At 36.9% G+C, this 27497-nt stretch overlaps 1 protein-coding gene across 1 annotated transcript in view; it reads right to left on the bottom strand.

Moving 5' to 3' along the window:
* WDR64 (WD repeat domain 64) overlaps window positions 1-27497 on the bottom strand; it is a 51129-nt gene that overhangs the window by 15225 nt on the left and 8407 nt on the right. The window contains exons 6-15 of the mRNA XM_062488940.1: window positions 24727-24834; window positions 22873-23087; window positions 22201-22335; window positions 21505-21584; window positions 15119-15258; window positions 5489-5615; window positions 3326-3474; window positions 2229-2352; window positions 768-937; window positions 83-259 (exon numbers count right to left, since the gene is read on the bottom strand). Of these exons, the coding sequence (XP_062344924.1) occupies window positions 83-259; window positions 768-937; window positions 2229-2352; window positions 3326-3474; window positions 5489-5615; window positions 15119-15258; window positions 21505-21584; window positions 22201-22335; window positions 22873-23087; window positions 24727-24834 (1425 nt within the window). The remainder of the gene's footprint in view (window positions 1-82; window positions 260-767; window positions 938-2228; window positions 2353-3325; window positions 3475-5488; window positions 5616-15118; window positions 15259-21504; window positions 21585-22200; window positions 22336-22872; window positions 23088-24726; window positions 24835-27497) is intronic.

Raw genomic sequence — 27497 nt, forward strand, 5'->3', positions numbered from 1 at the left:
AACCTGAAATCTTTGTGAACACAGTAAACATTTTATTTTCCAATCTTCTGTAAATTATGTGAAACTTTGAAGTGTTTCTCACCTCTTTATCATTTCTCATGGAACTGGTGTTACACAGAAGCCGAATCTCTGGAAAAAAATCTTGTGTTTTTAAGGAGCTAGGCTTCAGTGACAGATACACAACTGGATTCCTTCGTGGAAATGGCACTATCTCTGGAAGCACCCATGTGACATACAGATCTGTTTGAGCTGAGTCACCCTATTAAAACAACTGACTTAATGAAAGAGGAAGGAAAGGATTTCTTTATTCATAAAGAACTATAGCAAGTGTGTATCTTGTTTAGAAACACATTTAAAATACAGCTTGTTTTCTGTGACAAATATTATCTTAAGAAGCTCTTTATATGGACTATACACCATCTGTAATAACAACAACAATATTTTAAGCCATTACCTCAAAGGATCTGTAACTACTGAAACTTTAATCACAAATGAAAAAACCAAACTCAAGGAAGGAGTTATGAGAATGCTGAAAACCAGTGATGGAATAATAAACATTTTAACACTAGACAGAAGGGTAAAAAGCTGACTACATTGAAAAAGTATGATTTTCTACTAGATTTTTAAAATTGTTCTTTGAAAGTTTCTAAAAGTTAATTAATCTACTAATTAATAAAAAAATTCCTATTTTACATCAGAAAAGAGGGGCTACCAAATGAAACTGGGGGGGGGGGGGGAACGCGTCAGGAGAAGCATATTTGAAAAACCTGAATGATTTTTATCTTCCCTCTCTGGTCCAAAATAACAACTGCATGTTGACCCTCATCAGCCTTCAGATATACTATCTTCAGCACTCGATGCTCATCACTGCTGTGTTGTGCTAAAGGCAAGGCTTTAACTTCTTGCCCGCTTTCAAACTCCCAGATTTTCACTGTTCCTACACAGGGATGACAAAAATGTAGAAAAGGGAATGAACAAAAGTTCATATTGCTAAAAAGCAGTAACCTGTACTGCAAATCCAGAAGTTTAATTTGGATCAAACAGGGAAAAGAGAAAGAAAAAGAAAATCCAATCTGAGGTCAAGTGCTATGTCACTGGTCTTTCAAAAATTTTAACTGTGCGTTTCTTAGCAAATCAGCTGTAGGGACAAAAAAACTTACCAGAAAACATCACCACTCTCTCAATTTTTCCATGTCTATTTTTTTTGTGCAGCCCAGGATAAAAGATCTCTGTTTATCTTACTTCATACAGTTTCTGAATAACATTATCAGAGAGCAATCAGAATGTGGGATATCCGGCAGAAGACTTTGGGTTCTGAATGAAAACAATGGGCAGAAGGACCTGATTGCTGGATTTATCCTAGAGAGCTAGCGGGGAGAAGAAGCTATGGAGTTTTCTTAAGAAAAGCAATTAATTATGTGTGACTTTTCTTTTGTAAAACTTGACAACATTCACCTTCTCCTGTGCTCTTAAGATCCATAAAGCATGCAGTCTCTGCTCCCAAGTAGAAACAAGAAATATTAGCCAGTATGTTGTGTGGAAAAGGCCATCATTTCCTCTTCATGAGAGACAACTTTCATAAGTTTCCCACATTTTAGAAATTCAGGTGTGTACTCTTGAACATTTTAATGTAAGAAGAATTATTCTTTCATGTTAACAGATGATAAAATAATTAAAGCTTCCTGCGCAATTCACTGTGGAGAGGTCTTGTCACATTACCTAAAACTCATGCACCCTTAATACCAGACATGAAAAATACAGGAATCTGTATCTCTCTCTCTCTCTCTATCTTCTAGTGTTCAATGACTTCCATTCAATTACTTTCAACACTATAAAATTGAGCTTAGAGACTAGAAAATTTTAAAACTACCATTCTTCACCTGCAACCATTTAGTTCTAGATCTAGGTCCTAAGTATTATGAGGAAACAACTTGTCAGACCAAGAGCTTTGAAGACAGTCTTGCAAAGAGTAATAGGCTAAAAAAGAACCAGAGCCCAAGCAGCCCAAAATCACATTCCTGTGAGCCACCTATCAAAGAGAACCCAATCAAGATCCACCCCGCCCTTCTACAGACTCAGAGCTGTGCCATCAAAATTAATACTGTCACTGAGATAATCAAGGAGAAGATTACTGTCTGCTAATGCAATATGCCATTTTTTAAAAAAAAAAAAGGGTGATGAAGAGTGGTAAAGGTTCAAAAAAGGTAGTAATTATTTAATTGCTTTACCATCACATGCCCCAGTAGCAAGATAAACCCCATTTATTTCAATGGCTGCACAGGTCACCTCAGTTTTCACCCCATGTGCATCTTCTATCTGATATATTTGAGATCCTGTTTCTAGGTCCCAGACCTGAAAAAATAATATGATAGTTATTTTTAGTCCATCCTATAAAACTAGTCGCACAATGTGTTCTTCTGTAATAGGAGAAATTATGGCCAATAGCAACATTTTTTACTGAAACACCAATGTAGTTTCCCTGAAAATGTCCTCTCTGAGGAAGGTGCCCACCCAAGGGGAGGTTCTATGTTTTATGTATGCTATGATAAAGACCCTTGTCAAGTCAGAGAGACTGACATTAAATAGAAAGTGTTTTTTACAGTTTGAAAGCAAAGAAATTTAACTAGAAAGAATTGTTGGAGTTACAATTTCTATGCAGAATATACAAATAAGGCTTTTCATAAACATTTGGTCCAAAACCAGAAACAACTGTCTCTGATCATTATTGAATACTTCTGGAAATGTAAGCGACACCTTATAATGAAATACCAGTAGAAAATTTGGTCACTGTAGTGGGATAGCTCAGATTCAAATGGATTTATCAAGTAGCCACTCATTTCATATGCACTAGAATCTGATTTTCTGTAGCACCAAGTGCTCCGTATTATCTTGTGATAGTAATAGTGTTTCAGCGATTGTGATCTAAGGAAGGCAAGATTTACAGTGACAAATAACATCTTTAGACAGAGTATAAACTGAACAAACTATTACACAAACAAGCTTTTCTCCATGGAATGCCATGCCTCACCAAATGACCCAATAAAAGATGCTACCTCTCCCTACAAATTTTGCCATCTAATGTATAAACAGCTGGTGAAAACTGCAGGTTTTCAGTACATCTTGGTTATTGTAGCACTGTTAAAAAGAAAAGTTGGATCTTCTGAACCCTAATAGGGTTCATGGCTACCACTTCTTTGGACCTCAAAAATAGCCACACACCACTTTGAATAAAAAAACTACTAGTAACTTATCAAATTTCCTGATAACTTATTCCAAATAAAAAAGTTGAGATTTTTATTTTACAGTATAAAGGGTGACAACTTACCTTCAGAACTGACTCAGTGCAAATACTGAGAATCTGGTGAAAAGCTCTATTGTAAAGCACAACATTTAGGCTCTTCTCATGTGTCTGAGGCAACTCTTTTAAATCTTGTATCACATTAGCTAGGGGATAAATATCAATGACATCTGAACCTGCACAAGGTGAGAAAAGTGAGAATATATATATTTTGTGCATGATTACTTTTCCTGGAAATTAAAATATTTCATGTAAACCATTTGGTTCATATGAGTTCTTCTGAAGAGGATATGGTATATTGTCTGCTTTTTGAGAATACCTGTTCTCTGAAGCAGAAAATGTTCACACTCAGTCCCCAGAAAAGTCAAACAATGGCTAAGTATTTACCTGTTGTACACAGTTCTCTGCCCACCTTTGATGAGACTGACATCCTGGCTGCAAATAAGTAGAAGCCATAAATCCCCTAGTCCCAGACTTGGTTGGCATGAAATGGAATGAACTCAAATACATAAAACTCTAACTGGGAGATCTATCACTCAAATAAATTCTGCTTTCTGCTTTCTTACACATAAAGCAATTATATCCGCAGGCAATGATGATGCCTTTCAAGTACCTTCCTTTACACAGCACCACAGCTCTGAATGGTGTTTTCCAAACACTTTCTGGTGCTCTCAGATCAGAGGTTGTAAAGACAGAGGCAGACAGAGACAATAAGACAAAAGAAAGGACAAGGTCTGTACAGTGCTCTCAGGCCTGAGTGCAGTCTCCCATTGCAGCTCTGGTATCCCTGCCCGGGTATCCCTGCTGACCTACCAGCATGGGAGCAGCAGTGAGTACAGAGCAAAGGAGGATTATTCCTAATCCTTGCCATAAATCCAGCTGCAAAGGCCAGAAGCTTGGAAACAGGCACAGAAGGAAAGCTATAGCAATATTCAAATGAAGCATGAAGGTGAGCTGTGATTTATGAATGTTAGTGAATTACTAAGTGAAAATCTCCTCTGTGAAGCCAGGTACATAGCAATGAGAATGAATTCACTCGATATATAGCCTCAGTCTCTTTCCCTTTTCAGGGGCAAGGAGACATTCACTTAGGCTTTTAATGGAATCATTAACAGAGTCTAGGACCAGTCTTACAAGTATTTAGACACTTGTAGAACCATTGTTTATACAGGCAAATTACCTCATTTTGTCAAGGACTGACCTGTATAAATTCCAGATGCTGCAAAGCCTTGAAAATCTCACAAGCATAAATTTGAAATGAAGACAGTAGCTGTATCTTTAGTGATTAAAAAATTCAGAAGAAACCATCAAGGCACTGAAAACAAAATGTTTCACATTCATCTTCTCAGATCTGACAAGCTTTGCAAGCTTTGTGCCTTGTTCCTAATCCAAGGACAGAAAAAACTGTCTCCAAAGACAATTACTTTATTTGCCTGGTACATGATAGGCCTCTATAGGCTCAGAACAAGTTCAAAGCTGTCTTTTTTGTGACTACATCTCTGGGGCAGACAAATCCTGCCAATTTCAAGAGTCTCTGCCTTAGATATAAAAGGCTAACATCCTAAGTGACAACTACAAAGCTCTGACCCCTCAGAGGTGCCAGGCTCCCTGCTACAAAGTCAGGAAACAGAGCCCAGAAACCCCAGGCTGAGTTCCCACAATATTTTATCCCTAATCAATTGGGCAGTGTGTCTGTTGATACCTCAGGTTGTTGGGCTGTTTTTATTACTGAGTTAAATAAAGGGTTTGAATATACTTGTGAGGGCTCCACAGAGATTGTATGCTGCTGTTTTCATCTCCAAACAGGAGGTGGTTCCTAGATAGGGGGATAGTTAGGGGGAGATCAATAACTTAATAGCTTTCAAGAAAGGACAAGTCTATATAACAATATTTTTAGTTTAATTTTGCTGTGGGAGCCTCACCTCGCCTTCAGAGAAGCCTTTTTCATTTCCTTTGGTTCCTGCTGTTAAATACCATGCTGCTTATTTTCATGCCATTTTCAATATTGAAATTAGGACCATATATAACCCACTTTAAAACAGTCTTAATGTGCAATACTCTTGGCTCCCAGTATTCTGTATATTCTCATATACCTTACTCCTGTACTCAACTTCAGATGCCTTTAATCATAAAGAAAACTGGATTCTAGCAGAAGGGGCATGCTCTCACACACCAGCTGCAGTAACATACCTGTGAAAAGCATGCCATGATCATTGTCAAATACCATGGGAAAGGCATTCATCTCTTCCGGAGTCCCATGATTTTCATAGAAGACCTGCAGTGGTGAAAGAGTCTGTATATCCCACACTCTAAAAACCTAGAGGGGGAGACAGAGGAGAAAATCTAGAACTATATCCTAACTGTATTTTCAACTATTTTGTTTCTATGTCATTAATATTACAGCTGCCAATGAAAATCACATTCTTAAAAACAGTACAGCCCGAAATAAGCAAGAAAAACATAAGTGGTATCTTTATCGGCTTTTTACTAAGGATAAAATGCACAGAAAGGCTGAATTTTGTAGTCTTGACCTGCTAAGTCCACAGCAGAACCAGATCTCATGGAAACTGGTTCTATCCCTTAAGGACAAGATGTCTCCATTGTGTGTCATACTTTTCTGTCCCATACAGATAAATGCCACTTGTTTAAAAACTTATATTTGAACTGGAGTATAAAATGGTGTGCAAGAGTACAAAGATAAATTTCAAGGGGTACTGGATAAAGAAATTCCTGAAACCTTTGACTGACAACAGATGTTGGTAAGGAGCATTAGATCTTGCCTTATTCAATGGAAAGCACAGCATTTGCTTCAAAGTCTAGAATAATCATATGTTAGCAGCACTTTTCATCTTGCCTGATCAAAAAGCTGTGCTGAACTTACTGCTATTCCATGCAAACTATTCTTAATACTTCAAGAAATCATGATTTAATTTCTCAGATCCCATGGCCTTTAGTGTGGTATATTTCTCTGCAAGACAATTTTACTATGTTCTCAAAAGTTACTCAGTCATCACATCTGCCTGCAAGTCTTATTCAGCTGCCATAACTGGCAAGTCATATATAGGCATTTCTGCAAGTTACTTTTATTCATTCAATTTCACTTTTATTATGGCTTCACTTTTAATTGGAATTTTAACACAGAGACACATATCAATATGTCATCAACATTCTAATCAATACTCTGAGTGTTGTGAGCCTTGACAAAAGTCACAACTTGATTTTAAAGGATGTTACTGTGGATCCATCAGAATTCTGAAAAAGAACAGATATATCAATCAGTGTTTAAACAAATCACCTTTGGCACCAGAGAGACATTAAAACATGAATGTTTCAGAATGTTAAGTAGAAGAGAATTTCTCCTTAATATTTTGTTTGCTTTCAGGAAAACTCAAAAAGAAAGTACTCTAAAGAACCTTTTTCTGAGAATAAATTTTTCCCTGAGATAGTACTGAGTCAAAAGAACCATGTCCATCACATTCCTCTGATTGATTTCTGATTACATTTCAGAGTTCACTCACATATGCAATTTCTAAAGCCTAAAAAGAGCAAAACAGTCATTGAGAAGCCTTGAAACAGGAAATCCATTTGAAAAGGAAAAAAAAAATCATGAAGCCCTTTGTCCAGCTGAACAGCAGACCAGCAAAAACTGAAAGAATTGATGATGAGAATTGAGAAAGTTAGGGCAATATCGCAGGTGGACCTCCAAGCTCAATTCTGGTACTCCTACAATTAGAGCATGTAAAAACACGGGTAAGAGCTGAAAATTAATTAAAAGTAGGTATCTGTGGAGATACTACAGGCAGGTGAAAATAATAAGTCACTGAAGAGAGATAAACCTTCCCATAGACATCACCCAGATCTGTTACAGTGAAATTTCACAAAACAATAATGAAGAAAGACAATTATAATAGTTTAATGAACTATTCAAGTTAAATTGGTCAAAAAGTGAGACATAGGTTTGACATAATATCAAAGCAATAAAAAGAGGTTTTTATAGCACAAGAGAACATATGTAAAAGCTTCCTGTCCTATTTCTTGCTGCTTGTTCAGCTGTTAAGGCCAGTAGCACATTAAGAAAATACAATCACTTAAAGTGACAGCCAAAACCTAGACACATCGCAGCATTCATAAATCTCTTCCCTGCCTTATGGCTGCTTTTTTTTCCCCAGCCTGTGGGCAGGGATGGGGAGATTACATAAACCACTGTTCCACATGAGTAACTCCTACACATGGCATCACCAGTGTGGCTGCAAGACACAATGTCAATGCTGCTCATCTGCATCAGCACACAGACTGTGATTAATCCATGCATGGAGAGGCAACAAAAGGCATGCTTATTTAGAAATTAGGAAGTGACTAGGGGGGTTGCCTTAGGAGTGTTTTGTTAATATTAACTTTACTGTCCTACTTATTTATTGAAGAATTTCCCCCAGCAACCTGAGAAATACTAGGAATCCCTGAAAACCTCTGAGAGCATATTCTTTATGACAAAGTGCTTTTGGACTGTGTCTTCTGGAATGCAAAATGAAGACTATATACAGGCAAACAAAATGTATTAGGAAGGAGAAGGAATGCGGAAAGAAGGTGCTTCAAGTGCTATTGGAAAAAAACCCACTGTTTCAACTTCATAGGGAAAGCTGAGCTGCACTTCCAGCAACACTATATCTACAATAGTAGCTTACATTATTCGGTTCAGTTGTTAGCAGAATTGGCTTTGACCCACAGATAGACATTTTAAGAGTTAGCAGAGCAGTGATACTCAGCTGGGTTCCCACATTGCGACCAGCCTCCTTCACACAGTTGGTATCTGGCATGCAGGGGCATTCAAGGAATGCACACTGCATCTCTTTCCTCTACCTTGGCTGCAACAGCCCCAGCAAACTACTCTGTTATCCTCTCCAGGACTCCAATCTGGAGCAGTACCCTCTGTTCTGGGGTGCTCTTTTTGTGTCATTCATTTTTCAACCCAATGGCAAAATCACATAGTTACAGATGGAATTTCCACAGACACTGATAAAAACTGGGAATCGAATCCCCCCCAGATTTCAGTGGGAGCTCTTGCCACTGACACCCATTCTGACCCTTCTAACATCCCTAAAAATTTTAAATGTCCATATTTGCATTCATAAACATTTTCCTCTTGAGCACCACATTCCTTCAAGCCTTAAAACTCAGAACACAGAAAAAAATCTGAACAATCTCTTCCATTGGCTCTGAAGCCTTTGTTTTATGAGCATGTAAAACTAGCAACATGCCTCTCTTCTATTTTTCTCAATACACTCAAAGACAGACAGAAGGAAAAAGATTAATCTTAACAACTAAAATGTGAAGAGCAGAGGGAAATAGAAAAGAGATGGGAAATAGGGCCAGAAAATTTGGTAAATAAGTTTACTACATGCTCTCAGTGCAACAAAGTTCAGGCTTGGGAGCACTTATCTCTTGCCAGCTTTCTATAAAGACGCTACTGTGGAAACACACTTTGACTTTGGAAGAAGCAAATCTTGCTCTCCTTTCTGTCTGTAATTAACTAAGACAAATAAGGACTGAAGAAGTTCAGATTTTGCCTCTCCCCCTTCCCGCACCAAAACATAGTCGCTTCAAATTTCTGCTAGTTAAGAAAAAGTGACTTTAAAACACTGTTTTATGGGAAATATCTCAATAACTCTCTAGAAAAAACAGTAACTTTCTTTTAGTTCTTCCAAACTCTCACATTCTGCTGATACTTTTTGAAAATTAAAGAATATTTGTTTTTTGAAGAAGTCAACTTTCCTCAGTTTTACAGAATGGTAATGCTGCAAGTCTTCAAAAGGACTTATGAAAAAACACTCATGCAGTAAAATCCAAAATCCAGCCACTTGTGGGGCAGAATGAAGTTGTGCTAGCCACAGTATTCACTGTAAGCACAGACAGGAAGAGTAAGGAATAACTGATTTTTTTGTTGAAGCATTTAGTTTATATGCTCCTATTTGCTACCCTGCTCACCTGTTGGAGAGGGTCATTTAAGGTTCCATGGTCTAAATGGAAAAAAACCCATAAATCCATACAGAAAATCAGAAGCCTCAAAGACAAAAATCACCAGGCATGAATGTCAAACTGCAGTTCTGCTTGCTGTGTTAAGTTATCTGCAGAGAGTGCCTATATGTGTCTTGTGATCCCTGAAGGTGATCCTGCAAAGTGCTACAACTCCCTGTGACAGTAAGAATACTTAGGAACAAATTGATGTCAATGTGATTACTTGTGAGGTTAAGGGAAGGAGGCTTTAGTTCTAATCATATTAGTGCAATGTGGTGCAGCAGCCAGCACTATAGCTACAGCCTTATTAAGATAGCAACTTGACAAAATTATTCAAAATTATGAGCATTTCAAATCACAGATAATACCATTTATCTAGTAGTATATTACTTTTCCCAGACATGAAGGGATGCTGGAAAGAAATCAAACAGTTGTATGCAGTAGTGAGTCTAATTCATGGTGATGAGCCCGAAGGATACTTATGGGGAGCAGCTATTGAGAAGGTGTAAATGCTCTGCATGTCTTGTCTCTGTACCATGGGGAGTGCATGCTGACAACAGACATACCTGATCCCTGCTGCAAAGACAAAATAACACTCAACACTTCTGGAGAACAGCTTCAGTGGACACATAGATGGTGTGGGGGTCAGAAACAGGAAGCTAGAGGTGTAGGACAGAGATGGCTGCCCAGGGATACCTGCATCAGAAGAGTTAAAACCCAGACAGGTTCTTCCTGTCAATCTTCAACCAATCTTAAAATTATTTTCTCACCTTAGACAAAGTTTCTGAAATAGTTTTACTTTTTAATGGAGTAACAACAGTTGTGGTTGGAAGGGACCTTTGGAGATCATGCTGTCCAACACCATGGTTCAAGTTAAGCCACATAGAGCAGGGCCATGTCCAGATGGATTTGAAATATCTCCAAGGAGGGAGATTCCACAACCTCTCTGGGCACCCTGTGTCTGAGCTTGGTCTCCCTTACAGTAAAGAAATGTTTCCTGATGTTCACAAAGAATCTCCAGTGTTTCAGCTTTCATTGTTTTTGTTCTGGTCACAGCCATGAAAAGATCCTGCTACTATCTTCTTTGCATTCTCCCTTCCAATATTTATCTACATGTATGAGATCTTCCTTGAGACTTCTGTAGGGTTTTGTAGTGCTGGTGTTGTTTTATTTTGGTTGTTTTTTTTTTTCTTTCAGACTAAGGCACTGTGTGATTAGAATATTAGAAAATGGGACAGGAAATTACAGAAAATTGAGTATCTTACATGAAAAGTCTGAAGAATATTCAATGCTGTTGAAGGATTATGCAGTATAAGAGAAGAATAAAATTCTTAATATCTGGGAGAAACAAACCAACCAAAGAGAATAAAGGCACAGCAGTAAGAGAACTTTGATTTCAAAGCTGTGAACAAAAAATGTGTCTGATATAGATACGGCCACATAATTTTTGTGAAGGATGACTGGAGCAGATTTCCCAAATGCTTCTTTTTCAAATTATCTAGATTAAATTTAATATTGCAATACAGTACATTCCAGTAACAGCCATGATTAGCAGTGGTTTGACATAAATTAAGCAGTGTGTTTCCAGCTGAGTTGCTCTCATTTATCAGGAAGACAAATGACTGTACTATAAATATATCCTTGTAACAATATCATGTGCTTTCAAAACTAGTTAGAAAGACATCCACACTAACAGGCATTGATACAATCACCTGCTCAGTTCCAGACTGACAAAGACACTTATGACTTCCCACAGCGATATCACCCAGCCGATATTAAGCAGATCAGGAGAGAGAGGACAGGAGACTGATAACATCAAGGGTTGAGTAAATTAGCTAAAGTCTGAAAATGAAAAAAACTAGTAACATATCTTACCTCCCTTTATCTTCTCTGAAATGCTAAAAATCTAGCCTTAGGTTGCGTAAGAGTAAAGCTAACATATGTACAACAGAGTTACTTTAGGATAGGCAAATTTTAGCAGGGAAATGTTTAGGTAGTTGGCATCATGTTGGCTGAATTTGACTTTGAAGAAATTATTAATGGAATGAAACTCTCCCATGTCCCAGAATGGAGATATTAAAAAGTTTCTGCTTGTTGCACTACTCTCCTGCCATGTGTAAATGTGTGCTTTAGCTATCAAAAATGAAATTATTTTTAGAAAGAAAAAACCCAAAGAACACTGCCTTCACTTGTTTAAAAAAAGGGATTGTGTTTACAAATGATAATGTACAGTGGTTTAAAGACTGGGAATATAATCCTTATATTAGCCCTACTGATCATCAAACGAACTTCTTCGTTTTTATGAACTGAAGCCTGTAGGCTCAGATCTTGTTCTCCTGACTCACTCAGGTGGTCTAATTCAACCAAACCCACCACTGGAGATGTTTTAGCAAAATCAATGGGACAACTGGTGAAGTAAATTTTGGCTTTCTGACTTGCATTGACAATTCAAGTAGGCAAGACATGAAGTTGTAGCCTCCACTGTTGAAGTTATGAACCCTCCCTCTGCACTAAGTGAGAGAGAATGGTTGTCACTGCTTCACAGACTTTCAGTACAAGAGCTATTCAGTCAGGTCTGGTCTCTGCCATTAGCCTTAACCTCCTTGTTTCCACAGTATAAGATCATCTTTCAGATAATGGCTACTTCCTGCCACATCTCCAGGCTTAATAACCCCTGTGCCTACGAGTGTTTTCTCCCCCCTTGATGCTTCCTGAATGCATTTAATCAGTTCTGTAATATGAAAAAAATTAAGTAATAAATGCTCATGATGGAGGGCAAAAATAAGAACGGGCAAATTAGAGAGAGACTGGGGCAATGAAGGACTGAATGACATGAAAGAGAGGAATTGAATAAACACAGCAGAGATTTCCTGTGCAGTATTCTTCTATCTGTGCTGAAGCATCAAGTCAGTTTTCAATTATTTCTTTACCATACACTCTGTAAAAGTAATTATTCTGCTTACTGGGCCCAACAGGAAAAAAACAAAAACAAAAACAACCAATCAACTACAGTAATTTCTATTAACTTAGAGTACTGGTATTTGTAGAAAAATGCATCAGTGGTAATAACCAGGCAGAGCAAGTACCTTTATACAGGACAATCTTGCCTTGCCTGGCTTGAAACATCAAACTCATGTCATAGTTCATTGTCTACCTAGTATATCTTAAACCATCTGAGGATGCTGCTTAGCTGTAATTTCAAGTCCAAAACTGGCCTTTTTTAAAGAACTTAACGTTTTCTACCAGCATTTCTTGTCAATAAAAAAAGATGTTGCTTCAGGGCTTGAATAAGTCATACTATTTTACTTTGTAGAGAAAAGGTGTAAAATAATTCTAACAGTAGGAAATAGTCACTCATTCCTCTTTTTATGGCTCCCAAATGATAAATATAAATGGTATTGCAATTATAAATATAGAGATGGGCTTTGCCAGTCATCTTGGAAAAAATGTTTCCTGAAAACTGCTTTACTGGCTTCTGCAGAATAATTCCAATCCAAGAGTTATATACATTTGCATTTACAGTTATATACATATGCTTTTATTTTTATGCCAATAATCTAATCTAATCTAATCTAATCTAATCTAATCTAATCTAATCTAATCTAACCTAATCTAATCTAATCTAATCTAATCTATGCCTATAACACGCTGACACTTTAGTAAAGATTCCATTTATTATATGAGAACCTGAGTCTGTATTTTTGTACAATGACAAAAAGAATGAGTTAATATCTTCAGAAAAATTCAACAGTAATTACTTTTTGGAAATATTTTCAACCAAAAAGAAAGTCAAGATAGACACACTCTAAGTGTAATTGTGATGAATGTAGTCCATGTTAGCCTATGGTATATAATTCAACATACAATTGTGTTTGTAGGAAAGCTCAACACAAGATTCAGAGCATGTTCCTATGATTAGGAACACATAGATCACATCAATATTTCAGATCTTCCTGTAAATTCACTTAACTGAACGGCTGAAGAAAAAGACATGGCTGTGGAGTACAGCTGTAACTGCACCTATGCAAACTTACCTCCACAGTCTTCAAAATCTGAAGATCAGGAACAAAGTTATTTCCATGAATATTCTACTCTGGAGCAAGTTCACCAGCACAGAATTATGAAAATTCCTGCTTTGGCCCTCCCCTCTACCTCAGTGTCAGTACTATAGAAACACTAAATCATATGACTAAAGGTCATGCAGAAATTATATACAAATCAATGTATCTGCCTCATTTGTAGGTATTCTTATGTTATAAACCCAAAAACTAAGTTTAACTTTTGTGATAGTAGAATTAGAAAACTTTAATAGCTGCCTGACAACTTCTTATGAATAGTTAATCCTATTAAGAAATCCTTATAATACTGGAGCAAAGAAAATGCTTATGTGCTGGAATAGTTAAAGAAATCTTAATTTTCTTAAGCAGAATGATTGTTTGAATCCAAAATCCAAAACAGTTTCTTTGTTGTTGTGGTAATTCTTTTGCTATTACTGGCTCAGGACAACCAGTTTTCAGTTAGATTAAATATCACGGAGGTTTCCTTACTGCTTTCCAGAAAGCTGTACTGTATATTGCCCAAAATGCCACAGAGTAAATCAAGAAGTCTGCTCCAAGAAGAAGACAGCACTGTTCAGATGCTTCTTCTGCTGACAAAAGCAGAATTGGTCTAGTGAAGTGTACTAGTTTCGACTGAGGTAGAGTTAATTTTCTTCCCACTGGCTGATATGGCACTGTGTTTGGATTTGTGCTAAATACAGGTAGATAATATACAGATGTTTTTGTTATTGCTGAGCTGGGCTTGCAGAACCAAGGCCTGCTGAGTAATCGGTACTTTTGGAATCCACCTCACAAACTAACACAGTGATGCCTCCCTCCCCGATTCCTGGGATCTACTCTCTTCTTCAAGCTCTGGTATGTCCAAACTGTTAAGAGTTAAAAATCTTCTAAACTAGCTCTTCCACTATAATACAAATCTCCTGTGATCTCTAATATTTTTCACTAGTGCTGTGAAACAATGGTTTCAGATTGGTTCATTTTTATATTTTTGTATTAACCACAATATATATTTGTATTCTGTAGTATGGAACTAAGGTTAATACCATCAAATAAATCCCCTAGTACTCTTGTAACAGATGTGTCAGATTTGTGGTGTCTTTAAACCATTCACTGGAAGTTTTGAGCCCTTAATTCAGCCAATACCTCTTTAGACTGCAATATGTTGCTGCAGCACTTCTGCAGACCCCTCCTCCTCTCCAGCAGATCAACACTCCCCCAGCTTGGTGTTGTCCGTAAATTTACTGAGGGTGCACTTGGTTCCCTCATCCTGGTCATCAACAGGAATATTGAACAGGTCTTGACCCAACACTAATCCCCGGGGGTCACCTCTACAGACTGGTCACCAACTGGATGTGGCACCATTCACCACCACTCTCTGGGCCTGGCCATCCAACCAGCTATTAATGCAGCAAAGATGCACCTGTGCAAGCTGCCAGCTTTTCCAGGTGAATGCCATGGAAGACAGTATCAAAGGCTTTGCTGAAGTCCAGATAGACAAAATCCACAGCCCTTTTGATCAGGTGGGTCACCTGCTCATAAAAAGAGATCAGGTTAGGGAGGCAGGACCTGCCTTTCCTAAATCTGTGCTGGCTGGGCCTGATCACTTGGTTGTCCCGTAAGTGCTGTGTGATTGCACTCCAGATCTTCTCTTCCGTAATTCTGCAGGGCACTGGGGCTAGGCTGACAGGCCTGGACTACTCTAGATCCTTCCTGAAGCCCTGTTTCCTTGAGGTTCAGAAAAGTGTTTTACCTTTGCACAGGAAAGGCTGATGACATGTTGATCTTTTTCATTTGTCACAATTTCCACAACACTATGTTTGTGTCCTAATAGCTTCCCCACAGGACTAAAATTAACAACAGGATTCCACAAACGAAGGATTCTGTCATTACCTGAAATTAAAAAAAATAAATATATATATATATATATGTATAGTCAGAAAGATTGAATAATCACTTGTATTACAAATAAGCTTTGTAATTGAGAGCTTAGTGTTCATAAGTCTGCCCTTTCATTTGGGTAGACTACTCCCACAGAAGCATGTGAATTTTTTGTTCTAAGGGCTGGATTGCAGCTTATGTTTCATTGCTTATCCACAAACACATATTAAAAATGCATAACTGAATAGCTTTTCAAAGCCTTTTTATTTTGCTAAAGGAATGGCAGGGACACTGAATGGGACTACATGGACTAGTCCCAGAGGAGCAGAGTACTTCAACAGAAATACAGCTGGGGCCCATATTTTGATTCCTTCAATGATGTAATTTAGAAAAGTGTCAAGATATTTTGTGTCCAGTTAGCCAGGACACAAAGGGATAACCTCCTTTACCAAAGAAGGTGAACATGCAGAAAGGAGTGGGCACTGAGGACAGACAGAAAACAGTAACTATTGATGACTGAGTTTGCAGCAAAGTAAATGAGAATAAAGGTGAATGTTTGGTACTATTTTGCTAATAGTTTCCATAAATATTTCAAAACACAAGGATGATAAAAATGTATTTTAACTTTCAATTCCTGGTAAATATAGCAATTGTACAAACTGTGTGCATCTAGCTGAACAGTCTATTTTGACATACAAAAAAATGAAGCTGCCATATTTTGTCTAGACTTCTGTTTGAGTTCTACATTTCTCTCAGCTTAAATTGAAGAGCAAAAAGCAAAAAAACCCATAGACTAGGAAGTATATGCCCCAAGAGAACCAGCTCAATTATGTTAAGCGCTCAGCTCAATTATGTTAATAATCTTCATTAAGCTTGTTCAACCTACTGTCATTAGTCAGTCCTCCATTTCTCTCTCCAGAAATGTATTCCTTTCTTTCTTAATGCAGGAAGATGTGATTTGTTTAGGAGCACCCCATCTCCCTTTTCCTCCATTAAACAATATTGTTCTCTCAGTAAAATTGATTCCACTGTTCATGTGGCTTCTCTCTAAATGAGAGGTTCACTGAAGGAATCATCTACTCTTAAAATAGCTACACCAGAAAGACATTTTGATTTATGCAGGCTCTTTTCAAAAGCTTGATTGAGAATTCAACTGTGCAAACAGCTGTAATGGCACAATGGAGGGAGAACTTCAGGAAAGGAAGGCCATGTGTAAGCAGCTGACTGGCTTGAAACTTCAAGGGGAAGACATTCTTTTTTTAGGCAAAACTACTGTAGATAATCTATATGTTGTCAGCATGGCAGAAAGTAGCTTAAATGGGTTATAATGGCATAAATGGTTTATGTAGCCCTTTTGGATGGGGAAACTCCAGAATGTGGTGGACATCCCTGCTCACTTCCTCAGAGTTTGCAATAGGCTGTTTCAGACATGTCCTGCAAGTTAGCAGAACCCTTGTGACCAGGTCAGGGTTTAGGGTGAAACAAGTCCATGGCAGTAAAAACTCAAGCTTGCAGACCTCCCATTAGATGGACATGAAATACAGTTGACGGAAGCCTCCAGTGAGACTAGTGAGATTGGTTGTAATATCAGAAGGAGCAGACTTTGTTTCAACAACATACCCCTTACCAGCCCCAGATGGAAACGCTCATGTCTTAAGATGATGGAGAACTGGGCAGAAGATGTTGATAATATGTGATCAACTTGACTACCTGCTGGCTGCACTTTTGAGGAACAGAACCTTTCTTGGTCTTCCTAACTGCTCTGTTCTTTATATTCCTGAAGTGATGGCAGATGACTGAAGAGGAGGAGAGTGTCCTTTAATTTTGGTACAGAGTTTCTTTTAAGAGTAGAATCACTAATACAATGTCATTTACTTCAGGTATTAACAGGAAGATCAAGTGACATTCGGGAAGAAAACCTTTCCTTACATTAAAAAATACTGTTTACTTTTCATGTGAAATAGTGGATAAATTTTAATTCCTTTTACTGATGTTGAGTTAATGGTAGATTTCATTATAGTAGATGTGCCCTCTTCTCTCTTTCTGGACTAATGCCACTTTGGCCCTAACATTCAGTGCTACACTGGAACATTTCCTGGAACATTTGTTCTCTCCATGCTCCAAATATGCCTCCAGGATTCAGAATCCTGAAAGTGTGGGTACCAAACACATTCAAGAAAAACTTGAATTAGATGATCTATTCTGCAGCAATTTTTAATGATTTTGTGGGATCAGTCATTTGAATCAAAACAGATTCAGTTGTGTGTGGTCCTTTCCATGATAAATAATTATAAAAACAGATGCTTAGGGTTTTTTTAGAAGTCAGATTCTACAACCACAGCTCTATTCTAGTTAGACATTATGGACTCAAATACCTTATTTGAACATGTGATGCTTTGTCAAACTGTCTCTCTTGCTGACAGTTTTGCAATTTGTGTGCAATTACAAGCCTGCTGAGATGTCTGCATTTCAGTGGTGTTGAAATCCACTTGAGAACAATACCATATTTGAAGGCTTAGTGTAGCATCCTCAACAGACTGTAAATGAAAAACATACCTCCTGGTTTCTTTCTATGCTGCTACTCTCACACAGAAAACTGCTTATCCTTTAAAAGAACTTGTCTTTCCTTCAAATCTGTCTTTTAAATAACCTTGCCTTATAATGTCTGCAAAATGTCTTCAAAAGAGTCAGACATTGGGTGAACTAGTTTATCATACTGTTTTTTATTTCTTTGTGCTTCTTGTCTGTTGTTGTATGTTCTTAAATTTAGACTGCATCATTGAAAAGAGTTTGCTATGCTTTTGAGAGCTCATATTAGAGGAGTTAGGCCATTTCTATTACTGGGAACTCTGGGAATTCCTGAAAATGTACTTTACTTGTTCCAGGAATTCACAAAAGAAACTGAACAAGCACAGAGTAGTTCCTTTTGTTGGTCTTAATCTGTTAATGTAAGATTTAGAAATCATAAATAGTTTTTCTTCTGCTTCATTGCTCATAGGAAAACAACACCCAGATTTGAAGAACTAATATGGTTGGAAGTTGAAATTAATACTGAATAAGAAGAAAACCATGTAACTTCACCATTCAGTGTAATATTAATGCAAAATGCTACACAGAGAAGTTATTTTAAACTTCCCTGGGTTCTGTATTTTAGGACACTATCAGGCTTTTACCATTTTACCGGTTGAATTCTAGCTTTAAACATGAAAAGTAAACTCAGTGCCAAGTTTGTTCTTATCTTACTCATTTTTATAAACACAAAAAAAATCTAGAAGATAAAATTAGGTTGTCACAGTACTGACAAACTCAAGAGCATAACCAAATACAAATAAATGATGGAAGAGTGTGTCAAAATATGATTTCCTTAATAGTCACAGTAATAATTCATCACAGTATGTAACATTCCATTTGTGCTATAAACACCTGGCTAAATAACATTAAACTGGGGCTTACTAAAATGTTTAGCATTTACCCCTGCTGAATACTTTAGAAGCTAGCCTGCAATCAAAGGCTGGATTTTTCTTTTATGTTAATTGCTGAAAGAGACAAATAAACATAGCTTTTTACAAATGTTTGAACATGTCACCAAGAAATCTATAGATTATGATTATTTGCTTGAATAATCATGATTATTTACCTGAATTTTTTACCTGTTATGGTCTCTCATTTTTAGGGTATATTACAGGTAAAACTGCAGCCTCCCTAATTAACAGGACTAGCTTATGTTAATTTTAAAGTTTAGTTTAAATTTGTCATTAATTGGAACATCAATGTGTATCTCTGAATTGGTCAACAGTGAGATGACTTTTAAGATACAGAGACAAACATAGTGTGCTCCAGCCTAACAGTGTGCTGTGCCACTGTGAGCAGCATACTCTATTAACAGAGCACAGAATTCTACAGCTCAGCTTTTGAAGGCTTTAGTAGAGGGGTCTCTCAAGACCTGTAGCTTTCTTTTAAATTTTGGGTGCAGCTTCATAGTAGGCCCTGACTGATCTAACTTCACAGTGAAACTGATAGAGATGACCCCACCCTGTCTTTGTCTTTGGACATGCATTCCAGCTGTGTTCTGGGACTCTTAGTAATACAGCTCACGAATAATTTCCTTTCATATTCAAGGGAAACAGCAGGGCTAAACTTTGTGAATGAGGGTGAGAGGCAGGAGGACACTCTTCAATAAAAAGATGAAGGATAGTGGGTAAACAAGCAAGACAGGATTCCAACTCAAGGGTATGTAAATATTATGAATGGACAGGAAGATTGTTAGAAGTAAGTACGATTTCTTACACTTCTTCAAAAAATCATCAAAATCATCATTACAGAGTCCTTAAACACAGTATTATTGAAATTTTCCATGTTGACTATACTTCCAGTACTTTCATGCAGTGAAAGTAAAAAAAAATTAGAATTCAGTGTTGAGAAAACTCATCTGCTTCCAAAATATTCTGATTAGGGATCTGTTTAGATGGGATAGAAGCTCCTGCATTCTATCCTCCAACCATCACAAACAAGTATACAATCTAATATTTTCAAAAATCCAAGCTCAATTTTAAACAGAATATCTTTTTTGCAACTGCCACTATTCAGAAGACTCTTCCTGAACATCACTGCTCTAAGTTTTGCTCTAGTAGACATCAGTGGCATTCCTTGTTAACTGTCACTTTTCTAGGTTATAGAAAATATACTTTTTTAATCTCTGCACAATGGTGCAGTTAGAGCTTAGCTCAGTTGGTTAGAGCCTGCTGCTGTAAAGATTGTGAGTTCTATCACTTTATGGGCCATTCACTAAAGAGTTGGATTTGATGATCATTATGGGTCCCTTCCCCCCACTTTTTGCTATATTCAACTAATCTTTCTCAAATGTGGTTCACATCAAGACAGAATCAGCACATGTACCATGGTCAAGTGTTGCTGCATGATTGTCTTATTCCTTTTCTGTGCCACAAGTATTTACTGCTGGTCACTGACAAAGGGGGATGAGTGCATTAGGCAGACCTTCGGTCCTACCTACCACAGCAATTATAGTTTTCCTAGAAAGTTTATCCAGATTTTTCTCTTCTGCTATTTCCAGAAGAATTTTCAGTGTATAAAAGAAACTTTTTCTAGTTCCTGTGTAATTGACCTTCTTTCCTATTCAGACACTTCACCTTGGTTCTATTACTACAGCAAAATCCTCCTGTTGTACCTGTAGGAAATACTGACATTTTGTTCAAGAGGACCTCCCTACTTTACATCATCAGTAAATTTCTCTAGACTACTTTTTTTGTGACAAAACAGTGTAAACAGTATCTCCTCCAAGGCTAAACTTCAGAATTTTCACTAACTCCTCTACAGCTGTATTGCTTTTCCTTTAAATCTTGTGTCTAGAAAATCAATAGAACTGCCTGGTATCTATTTTGATATCACTCACAGTTTTCCTCTTGTTAAACTGTCACAATTCAACATGGATTGCATTACTTCCCATATATTGCCATGTATATTATCAAGGCTGGACAGCAGAGTCTTGGCCACTTTTTTAGTTCTTGTTGTATATAGATGTAGGAATTCTTATGTTTGCTATTGCAATTTTTAACAGAGTTTTAAGCAATAAAGATTTGAAGAAAAGCAGCATCAATGCCACTCGAGGGCACCACCCTATCAGACAGAATATATAAATGAGATTGCTGCCATACTCCAGCAACATTTCTGCAGCATCGAACATGACCACTACAGTAGACAGGCTCATAAAATTATTGGGTAACAGGGAAGAAGCAGATGTAAGAGTGACATTTCTGCAGTCTGCTTTGGGAGAAAGAACAAACAGTAACATTTTGGGGAAACATGATCAGAGATACCAGTGGAAAGTATTAAGATGGGCCAATGTGACTGCTTAACATACCACAGGATGGTGAAAGAGTAATAGAGTGGAGGCTTTGCTGATACTACAAGGAATAATGTGTATAACCTGGTCAAGGCCACTATGACTTGGAAAGATACCCTAGAGTAAGTAGTCGAACATACTGTTTCTTCTGTTTTATTATATAAATGATACTTGAATCAAACCCAGATGGAGCCCTTGACAGACTCCTGTCAGGAAGTATATCTCTTCAGACAGTGGCTGACAGCAATTAAAAGCAAGGCCTTTGTTTCCTGTAATTGTAGGAAGAAGCCAATGTTGAAATTCTTAAAGTGCTAACTCAGCTTTAATTATTTAACTTGAATAAAAAAATTCACCATTTTTTTCCAAGAATGATCTCTTGGAAAAAACCCAATACTTACCACCAGTGACAATGACTTTTGCCTTTCCACAGTATGTGAAGGCATTTACTCCTTTAGGTACAGAAAATTCCTTTACAGGTCTGCAATCATTAATAAAACAATCATGTAAGAAATATTTGGAAAATACAATCTACAGTAATTCCATCTTATTTTTCTGTAGTGTACAGACTAATTCGGCTTGGAATCAGTTAAATCAGCTAACAGCACTGATGAGCCATATGAATAAGGACTTGGCACAAATAAGGAGGCCATAACCTTTCTTCTGCGGCATAGTAGAACCACTTCAGAGCCTTCAGAATAAATTGTATTCTTGGTTTGATCTTGTATAACTCAAACTTATGAAAATAAAACTGTAAATGAAATTTTGAGTTGAGTTTATTTTTGACTGGGTATAAATTTTAAATGAACGAATATATGTGCAACAAACCATTAAATTTTCTAACTAAAATCTGCTTGCTGAGGAGAAATTGGATAAGAAAACACTGTCAAGGTACTGAACGTATATGGACAGTCCTCTCTTACAAAAAAAGCCAGCACACCAAAATATTCAAGCACTTAAACGTATTTTTGTTTTTATTAGCGAGTAGAAAAGGCAGATTCAACATAACAAGATCACATCTTATGAGGCACAGAGTTGTAACAACAGAGTTATAAAGCATAAGATGTATTGTTTTCTGGAAGATGTCAGATACTTACAAGTGGTCCTCTAGTCGCTTTATGTCATCCAAAATAAATGAATTAATACTGTCTGTGGAGCAGGATCCAAAACGTTTTAGGGCAGAAAAATACCTAATCTTCCCAACCCAGTCATCATGCAGCTTGCGTTTAGGACTAGGGATATAAATGGAGAAGTTCTTAGGCTACAGTAGCAACTACTGTGATGTGTCCATAGGTAGACAGGGATTTTGTCAGTGAGATTATATACACAACCAATGCTAACATTCAATATCCAGGGCAGATGCAGAACCACTCTTCCAGCTCAAATGCAAGCAGAGAGAATGTCGGGATTGAACCACACACTTTTCTAATCTCAATCATGCTTCCATCCCATTGGGCACAATAAAGCTGTTCCTTTGTCAAACTGGATAACAGCAATTGTGAATTCTCCCCTTGAATTTTGTGTATTGAAACCTCTCAGTTGTAAAATCCCTTGTAAAATCTTCAACTGAAAATGATGGCATTTCCTTCATGCAATGACAAGTAAATCAAGTAATCTACTTACTGCAGTTGGAACAATTATTTTCTTTGGTTAGATGGGGTTAATTAATAAATAGAAGCTAATCCTCCACTTAGGGCAAACAAAACCCAAATCAAAAACAAAACGTAACACAACACAAGACTAGTAATATTTTATCATAAGCAACTTACATGTCAAAAGATTCAGAGTCCAAGACTTTAAATTGTGATTCTTTTTCGGCTTTAGATTGTTTCATTATGAAGTCATCACTGGTGATAGTAAGCAGATAAACATAACCCTTATCATCTCCCATTAAGATGGTATCCTTAGCCAGGTCATCTGCCATAGTCACCGTACAAACACAGAGCAGACAGTTTTTCATTGGTTTGATGACAAAGCCGTCACTCTGTGGAATATGGTAGAGAGTCTATTAAATATTGCACAAGGGTTCTTAAATTTAATCTATCTTGCTTATCTAGTTACATCAGCATTCAAATCTTGACTTTGTTCTTTAAAGCTGGCCCTGTGCTAGCTGTTTCCTGGGATCAGAAATTCATAGAAGACGATAATGAAGTGGAGTTAAAAGAAAACCCTGGAGGTTTCAGCAAGACTTTGTTTCATAGGTAGCATTTTTCATTTCAGTGAAGAAGTACTAATTAAAAATCTAGGAAGGATCTCTGCATGCTATGTGGGATGGTGTATTTGCTAAGACTGCATATGGTTTCCTGTTCAAAAATAAGATGCTCTCTACAAGAAAATTGGAAATAACAAAATTAAAGAATAATTCAAACCACAAAATATAGCAGTAATACACAGAGAGAATCTATACCAGACTCTTAATAAATAATACAGCCTGGGAGTGTCAGGTGTACCAATATGGGCAGGTGTTTCAATTTTTGAAGCACAGAGATAGTGGGAATGAATACAGTTGCAAGACACTGTGGTTTTTTTTTGCTAGAAGGCACAGGAATGGGATTTTACGCTGCATTACACTGTTTGTTGGTTCTACTGCCTGATTCCATCTGTTATTTGATTAAAGTATCCTTCCAAACTACACTGGGAGCTGTTCACATGCCACTGGAATTAACTGCCTCAGTGGTGATTCTGTGTAGCACAGAAACATTACAGACATAACAGAGATAAAATAGTCCATATATTATTTCTGTGGTCTTGAAAGAGAGCTGAACCTATTCATTAACAGGATAGCTGCAGCTCTCACTGATGTAATGAGTGGAGGGAACTTGGAGAATAATAGGTAGAGAATAAGTATTTGAACCCTCCTCCAAGAAGTCAAACTGGATTGACAAAAAGACTTAAGTTGACCTGTCTGAGCTTGAGAAGCAACCTTTTAATATTGGAAAAAAAATCAAATAGTAAGAAAATCTTATCCTAAAAATAATTACTTTGCTTCTCACCACCATCTCAGCTAACCTGGACTTTCCAAGAGAAGTCCCAGAAACAGGAAGAAAAAGCTAAGATACAGGTCAGCAAAAATCCGTAAGACACTGAAGAAAAATTTAACAGTTTGGACATATATTATTAACATCTAAATGTTTTTTATCTTAAGAAATTCCTGAACAAAACACAGAATATAAAGAAATACTGTCTTTAAATCGGGAAGTTACCTCAAAAAGAATCTTTTATTTCTTTAATATGTAATTAGTGTTGTATTTCTTGTAAAACCTGTTCCTTGATTCGTAATAGTTTCTGAGACATATGTATGCCCATGCTCATATTTTAAGTATAGAGGTGCATGTGTACTCACTAGATACACATGGAAAAAAAATTCTTTGGGGGTTTGTTTGCATCACAGTGTAAATTTTTTCTTTTTCTTCCAAACTTTTAATACACTTCAATAATTCCACTTGGCATGTAGAGAGTATTCCTCCTTTAGTGTGTGAATTCTACTGTTTCACTGAGTTCCTACAAAGACAAAATTTAGAAGCCCTCATCCCGTTAGATCAAAGGGATGTGAATGTATATTGGAAACAAAACTGATCAGCTTTCAGGTTTAATTTTGGCATTTATCTGATCCAACATGATACCTTGCTTTCCTTTGATTTATAGTCCCAGAGAATGACTGTGCTTTCAGTTACAGCCACGACATATTTCAGATTAGGCAGGAAATCACATCCAGTGATCCAAGTAGGATCCTGATGAAAATAAAAAGAGCAGCTAAAGAAAGATTTTCTCTGTAAATTTATCAACTTTACTATCGCGTAAGTACATATTTTAAACCACTTCCATATAAATCACATGTACTCTGCACTAGCACCTACTAGGTCTAGCTGCACTGAGAGTTCTAAATCCAGGAATAACTCATATATGAAGTTACAGAGGCACCAGGCTCAACCTCTGTTGTCAATGACTCACCTGAGAGGCACAAATGTTGCACAGGAGAGGACACAATACACATATACTGTTAGCTGAACTGTAATGACACTCTGGAAAAGCACTCCGAGCAAAGAAAGCTTAAGCTAAAACATCCATAGTAAAGCAGGTTAAGCTTTTACCTGGATACTGTTTGGTTTGAAACAAAAGAAATTTAAAGGCAGTCAAAATTTCAGCTATGGAAACAAAACTGAAATGAATGATTATGAAAATAAGTAACTTCATTCAATAATTTTAATTCTCCCAATAGGTAGATCAACTATAGACAAATACATACATCTGCCCATATTAAGCCACTGCTCAAGTATACCTCCTATAATACAGGTATTAATGTGAAACAATTTCTCTTGTAAAGTACAGATCAGACTCCTTATGCTTCTATTATTTCCATTGTTGTACACAATATTGATTTTGCTCTTAGTGTAAAGGGTCCAAATTCCTGACAGAGGATATCAACACTGCTGCAGGAGAAAGCTTCTCTCCTTCCTGATGATCCGTGGGCAAGTAATACATTTACAAGGATTTTTTGTGCCCTTTGCTACAACAAACATGTGGAAAATGTCAGTCGTGCAGTCAATCCTGCAATCCACAATCCTTGTGGATTGTTTGGTAACTCTTATGGAAGAGTTTGTTAATTGTGGCTTTTTGAGGTTCTTATAATATGTCAGATAACAATGACTAAATGGCTTGAAAAAGATGATTTTACATTTGTAGTTGTCACTAATTTATTGTGTTGGCTTGTGATGATACAGTCAAAGTAACAGGTTTCAGCTTCAGAGGAAAGGTTATAAGAATTTCTCTTCTTAGTGATGCCATACTTGACAGACAAACTAGGCAGCTGACCAGATCAACCTTTTCATTATTTTCTTATTCCATCCCATCATTCAAGGGCTTTTATCATTCCTCCCCTGTTTTCAATACAGCTTCTGTTTCACTTTGTCTTGCTTATCCATTGGCTCTGTTTATGCTTTTCTAAGCCATATTTAAAAGAAATTTCATTTCTATTTTTGAAAGAAGTCAATTGTTCATTACTAGTAATCCCACCATCATTCAGCAATGATTCTATGCTGACTATTTTTGGGATCTGTCAGCTGGACAATTGTTAGTCAGTGCAGCCTACTGTTTTTTTTCCAGTGGTCATACTTTAAAACAGAAAGCTGTGTGGTGCTAGGCCAAATACTGTAGAGTTTTAAGTGTATTATGTTTCTACTCTTCACTCAGTCACATAATCTCAACAAGAAATTAAATCAATTTTTCTTGAAGTTGTTTCATGTTCTCCATAACATCCCTGTAACAAATATACCTGTAGCTCATGTTCCTTTTATACCAGCACAATGCTAGGAAAGTTCTGATGGCTGCAGTCCACTGGATTTTATTTCTAGCACTCCTGTGATTCAGTCTTTATGGCTTAATATCCTCAGGGCCAAGACCTCTGCCACTCTACTTGAGTGGGTCTCTACTCTAAAACACCTCAAGAATGAGAACACCAAATGGAAGAAAGTATAGGAGTGTAAGGATTGTTGCAATCTGTAAGCCACCCTCTACACACATCAGTGTTTGTTAATGGATAGAACGTTTGGAGTCTGATAACTTATCTCTGAATAAGTCCTCAGTTCAGTACGTTACTTCATTGGCAGGAAGATGCACACAAATATATAGCTTCATCAATTAGCTATTGATGACAGTATCGATGATGATGTTAAAACAGTTGAAAATGGCATAATTATAGTGAGATAGGAATGTACTGTTATTACTGCAGATCAGAAGAACTGAAATGTAAGCCCTGAAAGGTAAAGTCATCTTTCTCTATTTATCTATTTAGATATTAACCATAAGCTACTATTCATAGTTGTACATTATGATCATTTGGGGTGCTGAAGTTTTCAAATAGCATTGTTCACCGTATCTTTAATAAATACATGGTAGGTGATGATTTACACTCATATATGATATTATGCTTTGATTTTTAATAAATGTTTAGATAAATGGTATTAACATGCAAAGCTCCCATTTTTATAAGTATGCTTTACATTAGAAAAACTGTGACCAAATTGTAAAGATAAATCTCTCAAGGAATCCCCAGGTTAATAAATTTAATAGCATGATACATTTCAACCATCTGGAAAGCAGTATTTATAATCTCAAAAAAACCCAGAATTTTATTTCATTTCAATTTGTGAATTTATATTTAAAGAATAGCATAGCTTAAAATATTATGTCTTACAAGCATCAAAATCTTTCAATAACCATAAAAAAGTTCAGGAACCTCTAGTCCAGTAAAAGTTCTTCCAATTCTTTTTTCAGCGCAGTAGTTAGAGGAAAGATGAGAAGAAATTAAATTGAGGAAGGGCAGGACCACTCAATGCAAACACCTAAATAAGAATATTAGATAAAAATTCCAATTCCATCTTGTCATCATAAGACA

The sequence above is a fragment of the Cinclus cinclus genome, chromosome 3 (assembly GCF_963662255.1).
Source record: "Cinclus cinclus chromosome 3, bCinCin1.1, whole genome shotgun sequence".
NCBI lineage: Eukaryota > Metazoa > Chordata > Aves > Passeriformes > Cinclidae > Cinclus > Cinclus cinclus.